The sequence below is a fragment of the Haliotis rubra genome, unplaced genomic scaffold (assembly GCF_003918875.1).
Source record: "Haliotis rubra isolate DU_JTF1 unplaced genomic scaffold, ASM391887v1 Scf32, whole genome shotgun sequence".
NCBI lineage: Eukaryota > Metazoa > Mollusca > Gastropoda > Lepetellida > Haliotidae > Haliotis > Haliotis rubra.
In genome coordinates, this window is record NW_025766991.1 from 909,673 (window position 1) to 932,090 (window position 22,418).

The 22,418-nt window shown below is 40.1% G+C and overlaps 1 protein-coding gene across 1 annotated transcript in view; it reads right to left on the reverse strand.

Annotated features, from left to right (window-relative positions):
- Nucleotides 1–499: 499 nt before the first annotated feature.
- The window catches only part of LOC124283664, a 49,178-nt gene continuing 27,259 nt past the window's right edge, over nt 500–22,418 (reverse strand). Inside the window, exons 2-3 of the mRNA XM_046719655.1 lie at nt 12,018–12,120; nt 500–4,281 (exon numbers count right to left, since the gene is read on the reverse strand). Of these exons, the coding sequence (XP_046575611.1) occupies nt 12,030–12,120 (91 nt within the window). The 3' untranslated portion in view covers nt 500–4,281; nt 12,018–12,029. The remainder of the gene's footprint in view (nt 4,282–12,017; nt 12,121–22,418) is intronic.

The window sequence follows — 22,418 nt, forward strand, 5'->3', positions numbered from 1 at the left end:
GCTATCTCCCAGAGAACAGTTAACGTTCAGAGGGTTACAGATCTTTACACGTGAGTCTGAGGGTGAAATAAGTGTTCCGCCAAACCGTCTTGTAGGACGTGGGTGCATAGCTCAACATGCGCTACAGATTTGATTGCGTGTTTGTGGGTTGTTAGCAAAGTGGAAACATTGTCTTTAAATCAAAATCACCTGCTAGGCATTTCTGATTTGAACTTAATTGGGCTTAAATCAGCAGAAACACGGAGAACACCCGTGCTTCAATTTGAATAGAATTTTACTTTTCAGGTACTCAAAGCACTTGTTCACTAGGAACTTATTGTATTGTGGTGTGTCTTTAACATTATACAGCGGTCATCATCATCATCATCATCATCATCATCATCATCGGCAGCACTAGCAGCATTGTAATTTTCCCCGCGTCAGCTATCAAAAGCTTTAGATGTAGAAGCTTTTCAACGGTTAAGGTAATTGTGTGGAAATGAAAAAATACAATGAGATAGAAAATTAACTGTCCTTTAATTTCCTTATAAGAAAGACTTTGTACATCCACATTAGCACGAGACACTCTGTCAATCTTCGTCATATAGAGTTCATAAGAAGCACAAAGCGCAGTTATCTCCCCTTGAATATCTTCACACTAAAGTTGTCTGAAATATCATGATATGGAAGGCAGCACTATCTGCACACAGATGAAAGCGATAGATTGTATATTTGTGAGATATTTGTACATTAAGATATCTATGTAAAATTGGTGGACAACTGACAGTGAGCGCTGGAGGTCAAATCGAGGGGAGATAACTCGCATGACAGGTATGTTTTCATTCACGAGTGAACAAGCATGTCAGTTTATATAATCCCTGCTAAAGAGTAAAAGAAAGCATCGGAAAGCAGCAGATATCCGTATGAACGCACCATCTGACAGATTCAACATCAACAACGACATATTTCTGTTGACAGGTGTGAATTTGGCAGATGGTCGTTTCGTAGTTTAATACCAACCACCCTTCTGTGACCTTGTAAGCACTAGGCATAAACGTTTTCATAAACCCAGAACCAAACGTAGGACCTAAACAATTCGTAAATTGTTATAACTTTTATAAAGTATATACTATGAACCGTAACCAACAGAAACATTTCCCTGTGAAGAAAGCATTCGGTATGAAAATATAAAGCGTACAACTGCAAACCCAGCGCGTTTAAAATTCAATCCTCATAACCCCTTCCAAAATACATTTCCCCTCCGGTGACGAATTTCAGCAATATCAGCAATTTCAGAACCTATCCACATTCAAAAAAACATATCCTGACAATATAGTAAAGTAGGTGATTTTGTCTTAACGTAATCAATAAGTTTTTAAATCGTTAGTATTTTCATAACATGCAGAGATACATTAGCTTAAAAATAAATACAAATTAAGAAAGAAATTGCGCTGGTATATTTCGAACTACTAGAATCGCTCATCCAAGCAGCTGTGATATTACGCCAATTCCTACAGTGGCACTGTACTTCACTCGAGATGTTAAGATGCTAAAGCTCCAAATTCCAACTTTCAATGCTACCGGATCCTCTCACTGACACCTTGCCGAAACCTACCTTTAACATAACATTCACATATGGTAATCATAGATATGCTTCAGCCACAGTGTTAAAATCACTTCACGGAACGAGGCCCTGAAAAACACATTCCGCGAAGTAAATGGCATACCAAATCGCAAATGTTATGAAACGTGGATACTATTTTATCTGATTTTAATAAACGGCTAAAGAAAGGCCAGTTTGTGTTGGTGAAAATAGCGTTTTCAGCACGTGCCTCTGTAGTTTTATGCGCGAGCTGTTGACATGGATTGTTTTAGGGGGAGATAGAGACACCAGACGTTACAAGAAGACGGGACACCATTTAACAAGCAAATTACGTCATAAAAAATCAACTTCTCTTTGCTCAAGGCAAATAATCTGAATATTAGAAAACAGTACACCAACAAATATAACATAGTACTTTTTACAGCCAGGTACGAATACACTGTTGAAAACAAACGCTCTCTCGATCTCGACCAGGGCGCGAATGTTTCGCGTCACGGTCGCGAACGTGGGAACGTTTGCGGTTGTACTTCCAGCCATTACAAAAATCCCAAGTTGCAACCGAGGCGCGAAAATGACGCGATTCAGTCGCGATCAACTGGGCTTTTGTTTTGAACAGTATGTGCATGTAGATAACATATTGTTGTAGTTGTAGGTCCCTTAATTCATTGTTGAGCTAATGTTAAATGTGTATGGAGAAGAAATGGGAGTTTTACGAGGGGGTGTCAATGTAATTAAATCTACAAAAATAACCTTTAGACATATGACTCACATTTGGTTCTCTTGTACTTCGGCCATTTACAGTCCTCTACCCAATCTAGAAACTGCCATATGCAAATATCGTGTTGTAAATTGTTATTCCAATAACTTTCACGACAATACATTAACACCTTAAGTGTCACAACCATTGTTTGCAAAACTATCAATCTTGTGCAGAGACTACCGAAACGGAGCGCAAGCGAATCAAACAATTATTTTTTCCTATTTCAGCTTGCTTTGAAAGATGTTAAAATGTTCAACTGAGGGATACTCGTGGTTATTGATTGTGTGTACTTAAAAGTTGAGTATTGCTTAATACAAAATAACGACTATCCCTAAGATGTGATATTTTCTGTTCACAAATGTAATATCTTTTAATAACAGTTGTTTATTCGTGTGCGCTCCGTTTCTTTGAAATGATTCTACCTAACTATGCGAGTGTATTCAGATCAGATTGTTTCCGTCCCCTTGTCATAATCATAATACTCAAGAGCCAAATATACATACAGATCGAAGGTCAAACCAGGACTAAAGCCTGAGGCAAATCTACCTGTTGTCTCACCAAAGGCGAGATGTCGTGTCATGTGAAAGGTGTCGCTCAAAAAGTCACCTTGACCCTAGCTGGTCATTTAAAAGAGTTCAGGTCAAGGTCAGGTCAATATGACAGTCAAGGTGACCTAAATGTCGCCATTTAGTCCAATGATGTTATTTCAACATAAAGAACTGACATCAATACAATTAAAGACGATGTAGGGTCTCGGATTCCATGAGGGAACCTCCTGATTCTGTCATAACTGTTCAGATTCTGTCTTTAGAAAGCAACAGATTTCAATAATAACAATATGAGCACTGTCTCTCTCTTATCCGTGAATACGAACAATGTCCCATGTTATGAAATCCTAAAAAAAGCCTACGGGACATTGTCATTTTCCTTAGACAAACCGAGTCACGTGTGCTCACAACCGTACCCGTTACCCGTAACCACGTGACAAACATCACGTGATAAATTGGGGCGGGTCAACATTTGAAATGGTCCGCCCAAGTTCATCCAAGAAGTCACCTCGAAGCACTCAATCAGCAACCTTCCGTGTCATTATGCACGCAATGCTTGTTGAGGTCTCAAACAAAACGAAGTTGAATTGATGAAGTTCCTCACCTTCGCACAATATATCCACCATATGACCACGGCAGTGAGAGGACGCCATAGTTCCTTTTCCTTTCGACATCCTCCTTCTCCTCACGTGCACAACATGTCCTCTGGGTATATATGCACGTGCAGATCCCGTCCCACATTCCATCACTACAAACACACTCCTCAGTGGACTTAGAGAAATTATATGAAGACTGGTCGGTCAGTTTCTTGATTTACAGCAAATTAAATAAGACAGGATGCACGAAAATCACGTGGTTGGAAGAGCAAGGATCGGGAGGGAATCAGACGACACCATATCACGTGAGCCAAGTGGCGGGAAATTTATTGGTGAAAATATGGCCGCTCTTGATTGTATGGCGTTTTCAGTCCACTACGATCACCGTTCCTCACAAAACATGCAACCGATTTGCAGCCTTAAGTATAAAGGGAGGGGACCGAGAGGGGAGGGACTTATATGAGGAAAATTCTGTTACAGCAGCAAGCGTTCCCCAACCGTGGCGAGATTGAAGCTGCAATTACCACACTTCAAAAGAAGGCCCCAACATCCATGATCCGTCGCAATAAAGATACCCATCACAAAGACATTCAGCTCGGAGTCTTCTAGTGACGGCCCGCCATCCATCAGTTGTAGGTTTTCGCCAGAAGATGGCAGCCCGGTCTGGTCCAGCTTGTTGCCAGGGACAACAGACCGACTGGCAAAAGACAGCAAAGGAGCGAGTGAGGCGAATGACAGGCTACGGCGCCACAATTGATGCCAACCAATAGTCGTCTGCGTTTTCCGTTCGGTCACCTGGAAAGAGATTCAAAACATATAACAGTCGAAACGCTTTGAAGTCGTAAATGAGGGGTCGTTACTGGGCGTTTGCAAGAAGCGTGTGATTGGTTGGAAGTCAAGGTAGCACCACATGGTGTATGTTTCAATATGAGCTTTGATTTGGGTACAAAGAATCCCAAGCAACTAGAAGGGATAATCACGCTTTCAGACATTGTTTTGTCTACTCCAAGGGTAGCTTGACCACTAAATCCCAGATTGGAGCCATCAGGACCACGCCAAATTGTTTGTGTTCGGATCATGTATCCGGAATGAACTTCTAAAGAGGTTCTTACAAAACCAGACGATAAATAAAGCTTGTTGACCATGATTACAGTTTTTAATTTACATCCAATGGCAAATTATATGACTTGTTCAAACCAACCACGCCATCGCCCTGAGATGAAACGCCATTATATTATATTCATCATACAGATCTTTTAAGCTTCACAAGCAATTGGTCATTGGGCATACACCCAGGATACGAAACGCAAAGGGGTTCTAATTCCTAAATTAAACAGTTTAACTTTAGCTAAGAACAGGGAATTGTATCGGGTTTCTGATTCATCTGCAGACAAAACAAAAATGCAGTGACATAGGATATCTCCGTGTCTCACACCACACCCTATACAAACGTACCCCGACACCGCCTTACCAATTACATTTGTTGAGCAACAGTGCTGGTAAAGAATCACAAAAGAAACCACACGTAGTGACTCCTAATAACCGAAGCTACTTGCGCGTAACTTGTTAAACACAAGGAACCTCCATGATTAACAAGGTCATATCAGCTTTGGAAACTGGGGTGAGCACGTGCATCACGTGGGAATAATTACAGGTGGATATCTAATTAACTGGGTATGACGTCATCTGTAACTACCTGAGCTCCTTACAGGGTCTAAATAGCTGTTGAATAGGAAGAACTTATATATTCTTAGCAATAGGGTAAAAAATAATATAATTCTTTATTCTCATTAATATGTCTGGGTGACTAGTGTGCTATATATAGATGCTGCAGGCGCACCTTCGCTTACTGTAGTAATTAATGCACTTGCGTCTTCAAAATTTAGTGAGTGAGTGAGTTTAGTTTTACGCCGCTTTTAGCAATATTCCAGCAATATAACGGCGGGGGACATTAGAAATGGGCTTCACACATTGTACCCATGCGGGAAATCGAACCCGGGTCTTCGGCGTGACTAGCAAACGCTTTAACCACTAGCTACCCGACCGCCCCCGTGTTCAAAAGATACAGATACCCAAAATAGTTTTTGAACGTTTATTAAGCGCAACATTTCAATAGCCTTGTCGTATGTGAGTGAACGGGTCCCAGTTTGGTGTGAGAATTCGTAACTTTAAGGATGAGACAGACACAAACATAATTTTAAAAGAATCTCACTATCTGTCTGCCTCGCTGATCTTTGTGAAAACCCAGTTCGCCGTTCGGTCTTTACGGATATTATGACGTCATGTTGTTTTATGTGACATCACCTTCTAATGATGGTTACAACATATGTTATAGATATATAAATAAGCTACACGTGTTAACAGCGGGGTGTACTAAATGTCATAGACTAGAATGTTCATGTACACGGCTGTAATAGTATCAGGGGGTATAAACCCTTTCAGAAAGTAGAAACCCGCACATTCCGCTATTTAAGCCTTATATGCACTAGGGCTGCGCAATATAACCGGTTTACCGGTATTTACCAGTTCAGACATGAAAACGATACGTATTGCGATACACTGATCGAAAACCGGTATTTTGACATGCATTCGGAAAGCTTCGTACGGAAATCTTCGGATATTTCCGTTTTTCAGACCGGAAGTTTTGGCGACCCCTAACAACGAACAATTTATTGTGGTGCCAAAATACAAGGACAAAAGCTTCAGTATGGCAGCATTTGGGGTTGAAAAACTTCACGGTAACTGGAACTATTGATAGGATGCGGTATACCGCGGTATGTAAAATATGCAATGGTAAAGTGAAATGCTCAAGCGGGACGATTAAAAGTTTTTAATTAAGCTTAATCAAACATAATGATTTTGTTCTGTTTTTTGCTATATAAATCAAGCATTACCTCGATTATGAGTAGTTTGTTTTGTTAAAAAAAAACCTTCTTGCAATATATTGCAATACATATCGCAATATATGCTTTCGCATCGCAATATATCGCAATATGAAGATTCTCTGCAATACCCACCCCATAATATGCACTATATTCCTATATATCAACGATAAGGGCACATCACTTTGTATTAAATTATTGATATTGTATGATGCTTACATATGGAACGAAAATGTACGAACTTCATGAAACCACATAATGGTTTGTTATGATAAAATCAGCTGCCTGTGTAATGTATACGTTAAATGTCACGTAACTTAAACTGCTTGAGTTAATGTAATACATTAAGATGCATTTCAATAAACCTTCACGACTCAATACGTCGAGTCGGTTACGTTAGATTACGCTGATAATGTGAATGTCTTGGTTACAATTGGCCTTCCGCAACAAATGCTTATCTTGCATAACTTACAAGATTCTCTGTAATAGTTCTATAGTGTGTAGCCCGTATCAAACCCTGCAAATACGGATCTCCCGCTACGATGACATGTCATGCACTGACACAACGTGCATCATCGCAGACACGAGGAGCGACGTTAATCCAGACACAGGAGATCATCATCATCATCATCATCATCATCATCATCATCATCATCATCATCATCATCCTTCTCCTCCTCATCATCATAAAAGCATTTATATAGCGCCAATTCCAGTCCAAAAGTACTGCTTAGTAGCGCTCTCCGAACAACTCGAGAATGAAAAGTTAGACACTGTATGTTTTCTTAAAAAGGTATGTCTTCGGGTTGTTAATTGTCCTTAACTCCAGTGGAAGTTGATTCCAGAGAGTGGGCCCTGCCACCTGAAATGATCGATCCCCAAACCTGGTACTGGACATAAAGTGTGGGACAACAAGAAGACCAAGATTTTCAGATCGGAGACTTCGGTTGGGCTGATATCTGGTGATCAGCTCTATCTGACCTGATGGGTTAGTAATTTTTATCCCCCGTCTTAATGGCACATCAGACCTGTGAAGATCCGGGGTAGAATTGTTCGTCAGTAACCAACGTTTGTCGTAAAAGGCGACTTACGGCTGGTCAAGCTCGCTGACTTGGTTGACACACGCCATCGTATCCCAAATGCATAGATCGATGCTCATGCTGTTGATCACTGGATTTTATACAGACCGCCGCCATATGACTGGAATATTGCTTGAATATTACCAACATCCAAGTTATATGAAGGCTCTGTAAATAATCGAAACTGAACCGGACAATTCAGTGATTTACACCATGAGCAACGATCTACGCATGCGCATCTGAAACAGGATGATATGCATTATCCAAGTCAGCGAGCTTGTGTACCTAACCCATCAGTCGTCTTAAACGACAAGCATGGGTTGCTGAAGACAAATACCAACATCCTCGCATGGGTAACACTAAGTTAACAGGTTGCATACTTCCAATCTTCCATGTATAACACAATAATTAAGGGATAATCCAAAATGAAGCAAACTTCAAGGTTAATATCTAAATTGTAGGTCTTAAACTGGTGTTTCAAGAACGCGCAAACTGTGTTTGACTATCATCTCCAACCACGCTGTAATTTGGCTATAATAACTGCCGTAGTCCGGATGTCGTTGATTGCCCTCTACGGCGCTGACCGCTTTGTCTGGGGCCTTGGTGTTTATTTTTCAAGTGAAGATGTATTTCGCTTTTACTTTGTGATGCTCCCCACATGCGGCGCTGTTTGAAGTACCAACCATAAACGAAAAACGGATATTTGCTCTGTTTGTGTTCAGTAGATCCAGTCTAAACCGGCAACCAGTACCCCCCGCGATAGGTCACACGAATGTGTGGCCATACGTTATTGTGGTAAACACAATTGATAAACACACAAAGTCCCCATTATCATAATTTACAAAACGTCTTTGGATTTTTCTTCAACTCGCCGTTGGCCTCGCGTTTGTTGTGTCGCATTTGTTCTCAAGTGGGGTAAGGTTTTCACAGAAAACAGAAAAGCATTTGAGAGGCATTTGAGTCGGCATGCTCAAAGTACCGGAATGTGTTGATCAATTTAGCAGCACACTCAAATAAAGACTCTTTAAGCCTCACGACACTAAAGAAACATTTGTTTTTAAATTGATTGCGTATGTTTGGAAAATGTCAAATGGGATGTGCATGGAGTAAATCATGTTTTTCTTGAAACTATCCTCGCCTCTGATAAACAAATGGATACTCATCAGAATATGTAAAACTAACGTTTCATTTTGAGGAATACTAATATCATCTGACTTTGTGGTCTTCACAAAATACGCACATTGCACTTAAAACCCGATAATTTACGTCTCGCAAGGAGGGGCATTGTTTTCCTCCAAATCCTACAACAAAGACTGATAAAAGAACACAATAAGTAGTGCCGTTGCTGGCAGATTTAAAGACTTTGGTTAGAAATTGCTAGACCCATTTAGCAAATTCAGTTTAAAAGGAACTTTGTTTTCTACGTAAACATGTGTAAAGTTGGGAGCCACGTGCTTAAATAGCAGCATTTCTCCATTTTCTGTTTCATGGCACCAGTGGCCTACATAGAACTATGTGAACGTCAGACGCATGATATTAGCCACAGAATGTGTGCCTGACTATGTCTTGAACGCGTTCTGTGGAGTTAGTTATGATTCCTAATGATGTTTATTCTAAAAACGGAAAAAGATATCTTTTTATCTTGGGATTTGTTTTTTCGGTGTTAAAGCGTTCGTTTGTTGTTGCCATGTCGAACGTCCGATTCTAATAGATCATGTGGATCTGGACTTGTGTACCGGTTCCTTATGTGACTAAATATTATTATGTATTGTGCTGAAACACATTAAACCCTCACTCACAGAAAGGTGGATACACATCGTTTTAAGTCCCAAAAAATCCTGGTTAGTTATTTCACGTTGGCATGCATGTACATGTGGGCATGCATGTACGGAGACCTCATATTGTAGGACCACACAAGGAAAGTGAGGTTTGGACGGAGAGGATCTTAAAGTTACTGTTAAAGCATGGGACTCAGAGTGTGTAACTGGGGTCGCTCGGTGGATCGGCGTCTTCCACTTTTAAGGGATCCAGTTCTATTTATTCAACACAAACATTTGGTGATCATGCATATTTTGAGGATGTTTTTTGGTAATGGCGACTAAACACGCAATGTCATAAACAATTTCAAAAATATTCATGAAAACACTTTTTCAGCATGTTATGGGCAGTGCCAGAGCCCATTGGCTACCGTGGTTGCCTCTCAGAAATGTGACCGTGTTCGAGACTTAACAAAAACGTTTCATTGTACAATCCCTGATGCTCTGGGAAAGCGTATTTTGATAAGAACCTAAATTTGGCTTACCACCACCAATACTGAAAATGGCAAACAAAGAAAGCTACGCACACCAATTAACCATGACCTACTATTGAAAAATGTCATTTCAGGCGCCGCGTTCCACGGCTCATGCATGTTTAAACTGGTTACATTGTTTGTATGCGACTCAATTATTGCGCATATTTAAAACTGGCGGACCCTAGCCAAACAACATTACTTACATACATATCCGCCATAATATAAACAAAACATAACAATTTCAAAATGTTTCCGATTCTAACTTTTTTCATGCAACCATTACGCCATAGTTGTGCAGGGTAATTATTTATCGATAAACACACACGTACAAATGTGTGAGTTAAGACCGCTCACTAACGTCCTCCAGACTGTGGTTTCCAAAGAATATATGTGAAACTGTTTTAAGAATAATTGTGGAATTGTTTTAAGAATATTTGTGAAATTGTTCTATAGACGTTAAGCGGTTTAGTCTCGTCTTCCGCTATCCGGTTGTATTGTCTGAGACGGTTTCCCTGGGATGGCCAAATTGTGGTGCTTTCTAGAACTTGTTTTCATATACATTGCCACCAACGATGTAACAATGCGCTACAAATTTCCGTAGCCTTGATAGGAAGAGGCTGGTTCATACTGAAAGCATCCCAGCGACAGGGCTGGGGAGGGGGCTGCCGGGAAGGCTGGAGGGGAAGGGGTGAGTATTAGGAGCGGGGACTCACGGCGGACAGACAAAACACCGTAAACTGGCAACACGTGTAGACAAATAACGGCAACCGCTCCCAGGTGACGCCAACAGAGATGGTCATTAATCGGTCAGCTGACAAAATGACAACATATGAACTTAATAAAAAACGTATGAAAAAAGGGGGAAAAGAAAACGCGTGCACATATTTGACCGTTGTTAGATTTTACGTTTCAATAATTCAAGTTCTTAGGAAAACAAAAGGGACAATTGAATCCTGAACCGAATGTTTACATATATTCTCTATATATAACTATATATAACTCACGAAAGGATTCATGGAGATCCTTAGGCTTGTTAGATTTAGTTTGATAGGAAACTATCAGGGGCCATTCTGCAAAGCGATTCTTGACACAGATTTTGTATAGTCATGGATATAGGGAACATATAACCTTATGTCATCAAAAATTGGGCACGCGTGACGTAGTCGTCTAAGGAGCATCCGTTCGTTTAGAAGAGTTGCGCCCCCTTGGCTCGCCAGGATCATATGATCATTGGTTCCAATCCCGATTCGGTTCGATAATGTTTCTAGTTTTGCCAGCACCATACCCGTGTGTTTAAACAAAGTAGCAATTATTTGTATTCATCATTCCGGGTTTTCCTCCCACATTTAACATACGCACCTTGCCATAATTGGAATAATCTTCAAACCCACTGTATCGTCAAGTGTTACTTTTAGGATTTAGAAACGGGATCTCCAAAAGGACCTTCTGTTTGTTGTAACTGGATCCGTGAAATATTGCCATCTCTTACTTGTCTTGAACCAAATGAACTACAGAAGTCATTACTAGCTTCTCGGATATCAGGGCCTCAACGCTTCATTGAACTAAAAGGTCTCAATTTTATTGCGGTAGCTAGCATTTCTCATCCCGGAGTCAACGAACCTTAAACCTGAACGTACTTTGTTGGCAATTATGTGAAATAGGCAATCCATGGTTCACGACGGGTTCAACTTCATTGAGATCCACATATGTCTTACAAGTACGTGTAATATACAATTCCGAATATTCCTTTTAGAATTTATACATGAATTGGCACGTCATAACTATGTTACGAATGAAATAAAAATTAAGTTTTAAAGAATCAAACCATAATTCAGAAAGAACACCCATACCTTCTCCATGCTTAAAAGCTACCTTAAGGGGATATTTCTTTTTCATTCTTGAGATGGACTTACGTGTTCATCAAAAGAAACGGAGCTACTAAGAAGCCGACGTCTCATGATCTTACGCGTGAAGCGATCTTCGCATGTTCGTAACTTTCTTACTTGAATAGTTATAACAGCAGCGCTGAGATCATTGTACGGCATATGGATCATCGTGCACAAAGCGATCGTAGGTTTACGACCACTCGTAAGTTTGTCGTAACGACGATTGTCGTAACGTTGATATCGTTTTGTGGAACAATGGCCAGGCAACAGAACAACCTGACTACTGCTACTAACGTAATTGCTATGCAGTCACACAGACTTACGATTGCCTTGGTACTAAGATCGCATTGGGGAACGAAGACCTGTTGTCTGAACCCATGACGTCACTCACCCACTTGTTGCTTCAGTCGAACATGATAGAATTGGTGAGAAGGCTGAGAATGTACTCCTGGTCAATCATTTCACAGCGGAGACCCGTGTAGCCCATCGGGCACCTGTAACAGATTGTACAAAGTCTAATTAGTTTATTGTCACTTTTGAATGTTACCAATCGGGCACCTGTAACAGATTGTAGGGGCTGAGGGTAGCCTAATGCTCAAAGCGTTCGCGCGTCACGCCGAATACCCGGGTTCGATTCCCCACATGGGTACATTGTGTGAAACACATTTCTGGTGTCCCCCGCGATGATATTGCTGGAATATTGCTATAAAAGCAGCTTAAAGCCCAACTCACTCACCTACTGTAACAGATTATACATAGTGTAATTGTTAATGTTACCAATCGGGCACATGTAACAGGCTGGAGTTATAAAAGTTTAATGATGTTATATAATGAATGTTACCAGTCGGGCACCTGTACCAGATTGGTCCCATTAGGTTTTTGTCACATTTGAATGTTACCAGTTGGGCACCTGTAACAGATTCGAGTTATATGCTATTCAAGTTTAATGCTGTTATATAATTGAATGTTACCAGTCGGGCACCTGTAACAGGTTGGTGTATTATAAGTATATCGTCATTATTTTAATGGTACCTGTTGGGCACCTGAAACAAATGGCAGTTTTATAGGTATATCGTCATGTATGAATGTTACCCACTGGGCACCTGGCACATATTGCATTAACTTATCGTCATATCTATTTATACTTACATCAGTCTGTCTTATCATGTTTGTAGGGGATAGCATTGTTTGCATGCATAGTATATATGTGTGTGATCACAGAACATCACCAGCTATATACTGTATCATATGATCCCAACAATTCGAATATATCACTAAAAGTAAACGTATCAGTTATATATAGTTTCATGTATTTGTTTCACCGGGTACCAGGAAGTGAAGGCATCTTACTACGTAAGTCTACTATGCTACAATTTGGACACCTGTAACAGGAAGCAATTCCCCCAGTTGCCCTGCTGTCTTGGAGCATACCAGACAGATATCACATATAACATTTTGTTTGATATCGGTTACAGTATGCACAGTTACCAGAAATCGCTGTGCAGAGTGAATGTGGATTCAAATCCCGATCCTGAAAATATTTGCAGGTTTACCAACATAAAGCCCATGTTCGTGAGTTTCATCGTGGTATAGGTTTACATCACTTCGTGAAGGATCAATAACATCCATACTATATGCCAATGTTACCAACAGTGTTACTACTGACAAGGGCACTCTTACTAGTCATATAAATTTCATTGCAACATTTCATATAATGTTTATTGCAACAATATATAACCAATTGTATGGATGTGAATATTTGAGAGTACAATGCACATTGCCAATACAATTCTCGTGGGAATATCTGGATAGAACTGCTCCCCAGGGCCCCGTTTCAGAAAGCTATCGTAACGCTACGACTGTCGTAAGTCTATGTTACAGTATAGGAATTACGACAGTCGTAGCGCTACGATAGCTTTGTGAAACGGGCCCCAGAACTGTACGCTGTAGGTGGCAATGCCATGGTACTCCGACGGCAATATCAATCACTGGATTGTCTGGTCTAGGCCAGATTATTCAGAGATCGATGTCACGTAGTTGTAAAATGCGACGTCAATCTACAAACAAAATAATATTCACGTAAGTAACCCTTACACGCGCGAGTGTTCATCATGCAGGATTTGAATGGGTTAACCAGGGTGAAGATTATCATTTCCTTACATGTAAATGCAAGCTTAACAAACTGTACTAATACAATAATTTCACTAACACTAAACTACGAAACAAAAGTGTGGGTTAATATTTAACGTCACCTCGGCAATATTTCAGCCTGTGTCTGTCACTTGTGTACTGTGTTGTAAGATGAATTGTGTAATTATCTGGAGAGGGCTTTTCTAAGTTGGATAACTTGTGCCCTTTTCGTGAATGAATAAAATATGTTTAAAACAAAGATTTCTACACGTTTGACAGTGGCTAAATATAAAACAAACAGGAATGACTATTCACCGGTGGATTTATTTGACACGGGTATCGTTGCTGTGATGTGGGCCACACGTTTGCAATGTTTCTCGACCGTTTTCAACCTAGTAAACGATTTTCATCATATCAAACTTGCAAGAGTGTATTGTCATCTGTGACTAGGGACTAAAGTGAAAGCGATTCGGTAACATTGTTACAATTGCATTATCTGTGTGTTAATTATGCATGTGCGTAACCAACCATGTAACAAAATGCATGGCTGTAATATTATGATTCTATACGAACGTTATAGCCAGTAAATGGAATAAGGAGTAATGACAGACACGTTAGAAAATATTGACGTAATTACCATTAGGGCGACGATACCATTGGATCCGTCATATAATGTATGCACCTGTAAGAGTAACTTCGGCTCGATATCATCGCAGAGAATAATACAGAAGAACCAGTACAACCTCAACTCTTGTCAAGTTATCAGTCATTTAAGCTCAACTCTTGTCAACCTAACAATCATTCAAGTTCAGCTCTGTAAACAGTAATCATTCGTTGGTCAAATCAACAAGGCATCCTCACAGAATGATGACCATTAGTTGTCCTCGGTGTATCCATCTATTATCTGGACTTTGTAAGATCATCTGGAGCTTCATTGGTCCAATTTACACATTTAGGGACTACAATGTATTTATTAGAAATATTCAGAAGGAAACGAATTGAAACGACCAAAATACAGCACAAATAGACCATTTGATATTGCAGGTAGGGGGAAAGGACTCCACTTTTGAATGAATGAATGAATGAATGGGTGAACGGAAAAACGATCGAACGAACGAATGAAAACCCCCTCCCTCATGCTATACAGGAGATTAGCCACCTCATAGAGAACTTGAAATGATGCGTTTGGAGTCTTCAGGTTTTGGGTAACTGTGACTTCACATCTGACTTCATCATGTTGCAGTGTGAAAGTATAGAAATATATTTTTCAAATTAGCTAATATCTCTATAGTAACCTAACAGTTATCTTTGCTGACAATGTTTCGCAACTATTTTCATGTTAAGCTATTTTGTACTATTCCGATTCATATGAATCGGTGTCAACTATTGTTGAACCCAGATGTTAAATAAGGGTGAGCGTATCACACCCGACTGCAGTGTCACAAAGGCACATCAATTGGTGTCCAAAACCAAACACGGGTTCGAATGTCAAGCCAAAGGAATTCCATCAATATCATGTTTTATTAATACACTATGTCATTTAGAAAGAGGCCAAATGTACTTTTTTATGGAAACAATATCCATTACAGAATTGTTTAGTGGTACATGTAACCGGTGATTTAGGTTACGGTTGACGTCTTGAGGATTGTGTTGGACATAAATGAAGCAATATCACAATAACAAGATCAACTAAACTACATGGTGATAACAGTTGGTTTATTGACATGGTTTATGTTTTGTTAGATTAAAATTAATTAAAATTTTGCATTCAAAACTAACATGCATGTATTACATTATTGTAAATAGGATTATGACGTCTTTACCACACTGTAATGCTTGCGGAAAGGCTATTAAAGAAACCTGTCCAAACCAAAGATTGTGGATGTGTATGTCTGTACATACACGGTGATATACACCGAGTACAGACAATGAGACTATTGCACATAGAAAAGGGAGAGTCAAGCTGAAGGATAAGACAACCCTTAAGCCATAAAGGTAACGTCTTTTATTTAGGAACATCTTACGGTATAATAGGTGGCGTGTACTAGGTTATTCAGTTATCATGAAGGGCAGTGGAATTTAAAGTCTGACAGGTAAGACATCATAGGTTGGTAATGTACTGTTGTAGTTTTTCAGACTGTCAGATAAATAGAATATCTGGATTGTAATATGGTAATTTGGTTAGACTGTCAGATAAACGACCCAACTGCATGGTATCGTAACGTGATCAGACTGTTGGGTCAAACATAAAATATTTGTATTGTATTGTGGAAACCTAATCAAACTGCCAGGTAAATTTCCCATTTGCACTGAATAGTACAGTTATCAAACTGTCAGATAAAAGATCAAACGTTTGCATTGTGTCTGTCAGGTAAGTTATCCAACATGTACACTGTAGTAACCAATAGCAATGAAGTCCACGTCACAGACAGTTTACATTCAAATGGAAACCTCATTCGACAGTCATGTAAACGTCCCATTTGCACTGCATCGTAACGTTATGAGACTCTCAAGATCCAATTATTGCGATGTATTGTGGTAACTGATGAGACTCTCAGGTAAACTTTCCATTTACATTGCATCGTATTACAAGTCCGTCAGGTAAAAGATCAAACTTTTCATTGTTTTGAGATAACATTAAAGTCTGTCAGGTAAAAGATCAAACTTTTCATTGTTTTGAGATAACATTAAAACCTGTCAGATATAAGATCAAACGTTTGCATTGTGTTGAGATAACATTAAAGTCTGTCAGGTAAAAGATCAAACTTTTCATTGTGTTGAGATAGCAGTAAAGTCTGTCAGGTAAAAGATCAAACTATTCATTGTGTTGAGATAGCATTAAAGTCTGTCAGGTAAAAGATCAAACTATTCATTGTGTTGAGATAGCATTAAAGTCTGTCAGGTAAAAGATCAAACTTTTCATTGTGTTGAGATAGCAGTAAAGTCTGTCAGGTAAAAGATCAAACTTTTCATTGTGTTGAGATAGCATTAAAGTATGTCAGGTAAAAGATCAAACTTTTCATTGTGTTGAGATAGCATTAAAGTCTGTCAGGTAAAAGATCAAACTATTCATTGTGTTGAGATAGCATTAAAGTCTGTCAGGTAAAAGATCAAACTTTTCATTGTGTTGAGATAGCATTAAAGTCTGTCAGGTAAAAGATCAAACTATTCATTGTGTTGAGATAGCATTAAAGTCTGTCAGGTAAAAGATCAAACTTTTCATTGTGTTGAGATAACATTAAAGTCTGTCAGGTAAAAGATCAAACTATTCATTGTGTCGAGATAGCATTAAAGTCTGTCAGGTAAAAGATCAAACTATTCATTGTGTTGAGATAGCATTAAAGTCTGTCAGGTAAAAGATCAAACTTTTCATTGTGTTGAGATAACATTAAAGTCTGTCAGGTAAAAGAACAATCTTTTCATTGTGTTGAGATAGCATTAAAGTCTGTCAGGTAAAAGATCAAACTTTTCATTGTGTTGAGATAACATTAAAGTCTGTCAGGTAACTCATCAGCCATGTACAGTGATGTAACCAACGGCAACCATTCTCACGTCAAAAGACAATTTCCATTCATATAAGTATGCTTGTAATGCGTCTTTGGTATCGAGTTCACCTGGAGATAATTATAACAATAATTTACTGTGAGGTTTATCATGAAAAACCTCAACCCCGAAATTAGGAAAATAATGAGTAGCTGCAACGCCGATGTCGACGAACGAATAACTGTTTGTAGAGGCTTCACTGGCTTAAAGCATGATTCACCCCAAGCCCACATGCAACTAGAATGCTTGTATTACCTCACAGACATTAAACATATGCATTGAGAGGGAGCTGACTGTTTGTTTGTTGTTTAACGCCGCACTCAGCAAGAGCGGGAGCTCATTGAGAGGGAGGCGGGTATTACATTGAGTTGAGGCAGGTGCGCTGGTGCAGGTGAACGAAGATGGCTGAACTGCATATGTTTATGTTAACACGGATGAACTTCTCAATAATATATTTATCATCTTAGAATAGACTGATTGTCTCCAAATCTCTGTCCTGCTAAGTAAGAATTGAACCGATAGATGGCTTTCTGAAAGAGAAACGACATTAAACATTGATTGATATACAATCATCCGATACTCCAAGAACGGTGCAATTTCTATCTTAAGACACTCCAAAGCTAGATTACATACGCGAGTCCCATCGACGCGATTATGACGCGAACATTTCGCCTCGACGACGCGTCAGTCTAACGTGTTGTTTAAACTGTAATGGCAGATTCGCCATCGAAAGTAAACATTTTTTGCACGGCAGTGTAGTGCGTGTTTTTTAAAACGGTGATGATTTTTACAACATGCACCAGTATTCTGTGGTAGGCCCAGCTATGTTCAAATTGCGTTACAGCAACGTCTACGCAAATACAGGCTTATCATGCCACCATCACGCGTCGATGACCCTCTAAGACCCCTGTTTCAAGATCCTTGAAAATGTCATTATTTGTTTGTTTTCCCATGCGAAAGTTCCTCAATTCTACATTGAAAATTGCAAACATTCTCTACATCTTCATATTGTCCAAAAAACGCATTTGAACCGTGAGATGCAGTGCATAGAGTGAAAACTGCAACGCTTGCAACCCATCCTGAGTTCTTGAAAAACAAAACGGTTTTTTCACGATGAACCCTCCAGGTCGATTATTCCACATCCTTGCTTCATTTGTCTCCATCCTCCATGTTTTTCTTCTCAGCATGGTTAACCTCTTTCCCCTTTAGAACCCCATTAACCTCCCATCATCACGCCTGAACCCCATCATAACCACACCAGTCAGCTACATATCCGTACCAATCCCAGCTATTCCAAAAACTACCTAGCTAGCAAGATGACTACTTTGCTGAGCAAACATCATTTCAATAATCCACAATAATGGTACGTGTCTTCTGTGAATGACTGTAGCAGCTTGGGCGATAACATAATGAAACACGAAGTGGTAGTAGTCTAGGTATGCCAGTCTGTCTTGCTACGCTACGAGACTGGCTTGTTTAGATCACAACAACATGTAAAGAAACGTAAAGCATTTATCATAATTATTGGCAAATATTTCTAGGAAATAACACAAGCAACTACTGCTGGACACGCTAGATTAGGGTTATCATTTCCCCACTAGAGGGCGCTCGAGCAGTGGGAGATAGAGAGTGTAATGCGAAGTCCGGGCTCTGAGAAATGCTGGGGTTCTCCCAACAAGTGCTGCTCAGCACAGGGCTACATATGACATCGTTCAACCTCGTTGTAAAGACTTGCGGATGTCAAGCCAGCACCAGCTTTGGATTTCTATTACAAAACAGGATCTCATGAAGGAATTTAGCAGGAATTTGTTAAGAAACTCACAACAGCGGAATTAATGTCCCATGACAAACTAAAAGCTCTGTCATTTTGTCAGATGGGATTGCTGTGGAGATGAATATCTGCATCTACGTTGTTCTCAAGGTCTGACTCGAGTCTATAAATCAGGACTTTTTGTCAATGATTTAAATTTTCTTTGTTAGAAACATATTTGAAAGCCTTTAATAAATTTGGCATATTTTCCTTCTGTTTATGAAGCAATCTTTGGCCGTCAAATCACAGCTCTGTTGCAGAGAGTTTTTGCAATTCTAAATATGCATTTTGAACTCATTGTAGCGGTGTTGAAATGAATTCCTGGAAGTCCGTTTGGCAATGAACTTGCCATTAATATTTATGTTGTTTTTGGGTGAAGGTGAAAAAACTGTACATGGGACCTCTCTGGAGGAAAATGGAACATTCAAGCAGAATCTAATATTCTTTAGTTTACATTGATTTAAGAAATACCCAACACTACGTCAATTTGAAAATGGTAAGGTTCATGCCGATATTTCAACACAGTGAATCCAGTATTCATTTCCGATTTCACTTACTGATTGTAAGAATTCACGGAGAAGGTTTGGTTAACCGGCCAGAGTTAGTTCGAGTGATGGTTGTTTGACCATGGTTGAAGAATTATATGCATGTTGCATATGGCATGGTGCAATGTAGATGGTGAATGGACGTTGTTTAAGAAAGTAGTAATTGGTTGCAGATGATCGCACGGATGGTTAGAGGCTGTGTTTGTTTGAAGTTTGTACAAGGTAGACGTATGGTGGGTCTCAGGGTATATGAAGGCAAACGTAGGGTTGGTCTCATTGTGTTTGAAAGTAGACGTATGGTGGGTCTCATGGCATTTGAAGGTAGACTTAGGGTTGGTCTCATTGTGTTTGAAGGTAGACGTATGGTGGGTCTCAAGGTATTTGAAGGTAGACGTAGGGTGGGTCTCATTGTGTTTAAAGGTAGACGTAGGGTGGGTCTCAAGGTAATTGAAGGTGGGTCGTAGGTGGGTCTCATTGTGTTTGAAGGTAGACGTATGTTGGGTCTCAAGGTATTTGAAGGTAGACATAGGGTGGGTGTCATTGTGTTTGAGTGTAGGCGTATGGTGGGTCTCAGGGTATTTCAAGGTAGACATAGGGTGGGTCTCATTGTGTTTGAAGGTAGGCGTATGGTGGGTCTCAGGGTATTTGAAGGTATAGGGTGGGTCTCATTGTATTTGTAGGTAGACGTATGGTGGGTCTCCGGGTATTTGTAGGTAGACGTAGGTGGGTCTCATTGTGTTTGAGTGTAGGCGTATGGTGGGTCTCAGGGTATTTGAAGGTAGACTTAGGGTGGGTGTCATTGTGTTTGAGTGTAGGCGTATGGTGGGTCTCGTGGCATTTGAAGGTAGACTTAGGGTGGGTGTCATTGTGTTTGAAGGTAGACGTAGGGTTGGTCTCAGGGTATTGGGTTTTAGTGGGGTTGGTGGATACTGATGAAGATACTGTGAAGTTGAGTCAATGTTGAGTTGAAATTGGTTGGATGATCCACGAACGTATTTTAGTTTCACAACAATCTTACACATATGTGCAGGTGAAAGTGGGTTTACGTAGATTTTTCACGTAGGGTGCACGGGATATATGCTTCACATGGAGTACCCATATTGAGAAACGAACCGTGACAATCAGCATGGCGAACTAACGCTTTAACCAACGGGCTACAATGCCGTCCTTTAATAAGAAAATATATGCTGATAACTCCAGAACAATTTCCCCCACATCTAACCACAAGTCACTTGGTGACATGGCACACTGACATAAGAGTGTGTGAGTGAGTTTAGTTTTACGCCGCGTTTACGCTTTTATCAATATTACAGCAATATCACGGCTGGTGACACCAGAAATGGGTTTCACACATTGTACCCATGTGGGGAATCGAACCCGGATCTTCGGCGTGACGAGCGAACGCTTCAGCCACTAGGCTACCCCACCCCACCCTGACATAAGAACAGCATTGAATCACCATACGGTGACGTACATTCGATCTATTGAAAATCGTCAAACTGGGACGGACGTGAAATCAACAAGGGAGGGCACGCATAATCGACTTGTACCTCAGGGACGATCCAGGGACATACCCACACGTGAATACACAATACCACCCACGCGGTTGCTAGGAGCAACGCAGTTTAACCCGGGAGACGTAGTTTCGTATTTATTATTCATTTAAACTTTGACCTCTGTCTCTCGTATCTCAAGAAGGAAACAGTTTCCATATTAACCATCGGCATATCACCGTAATGAAATATTCACACGAGTAGTTGGTGACATTAAGTTCGACGGTCGTAAATGTTATGGAATGCTGTATTTCGAACCATGATATTATATACTATCGCGATACTTTAAGAATGTATTACCAAACTGAGCATTTTCTTTTCCAAAAAGAGAAATATAATCCCCTGATTCAAATGTGCCTGGCTGACAATTTGTTCAAGTATGTTCTAGGTTCAAAGTAAATTGTTGTAGTACTTGTCTAAAATATCCTCCTGTGTTAACCATCATTTATGGCTCAATATACAGGGCAACCTTTTTAACAACCTTGACGAAGGTTCTTAGCGACAAATGACATCGTCTAGTCATTTAAGAACTCGTCATCCCATTATCTGCAGTATCATATGATATTCCTATGTCGCATTCACGGGTTCCAAAGCAGTAGGGTCGGTTGGATAGCCTAGTGGTTTAGGCGTTCGCTCGTCACGCCGGAGACCCGGGTTCGATTCCCCACATGGGTACAATGTGTGAAGCTCATTTCTGGTGTCCCTCGCCATGATAATGCTGGAATATTGCTAAAAGCGGCGTAAAACCAAACTCACTCACTCACTAAAGATGTAAAAGGTTTGACAGAATACTGGAAACACATGGTCTCGTTATAGTTTTATATGGAATCGGGAACACTGGTAGCCAGGTCGTATAAGGCGCCGCAATTAGCTGTAGCTGTGCCTCTTGGGGACGCCAGAAACCTATGAGATTAGTTCGAATCCCGGTGTCCCCCGATTCTGTATCTTGGTTTGTCAGTACAAACAGCGCTTCACTTAAGAATTACAGGATTCTGGATCGGGTAAAGGACACAAGTCTGAAGTGACGTAAACATCTGGCCATGCCTTTAAAAAATGAGTGTCCTAATGGATAGGAGTGGGGTTGAATGCGGTGGGGGATGTTGAGTATTAGGCGTGATTTAATACATATGCATATGAAGACTAGCATAAAATGTACACCTATGGGATGCTTTCATAATTTTGTCAAACATGTCAGGCATTTTGGCCGTTTG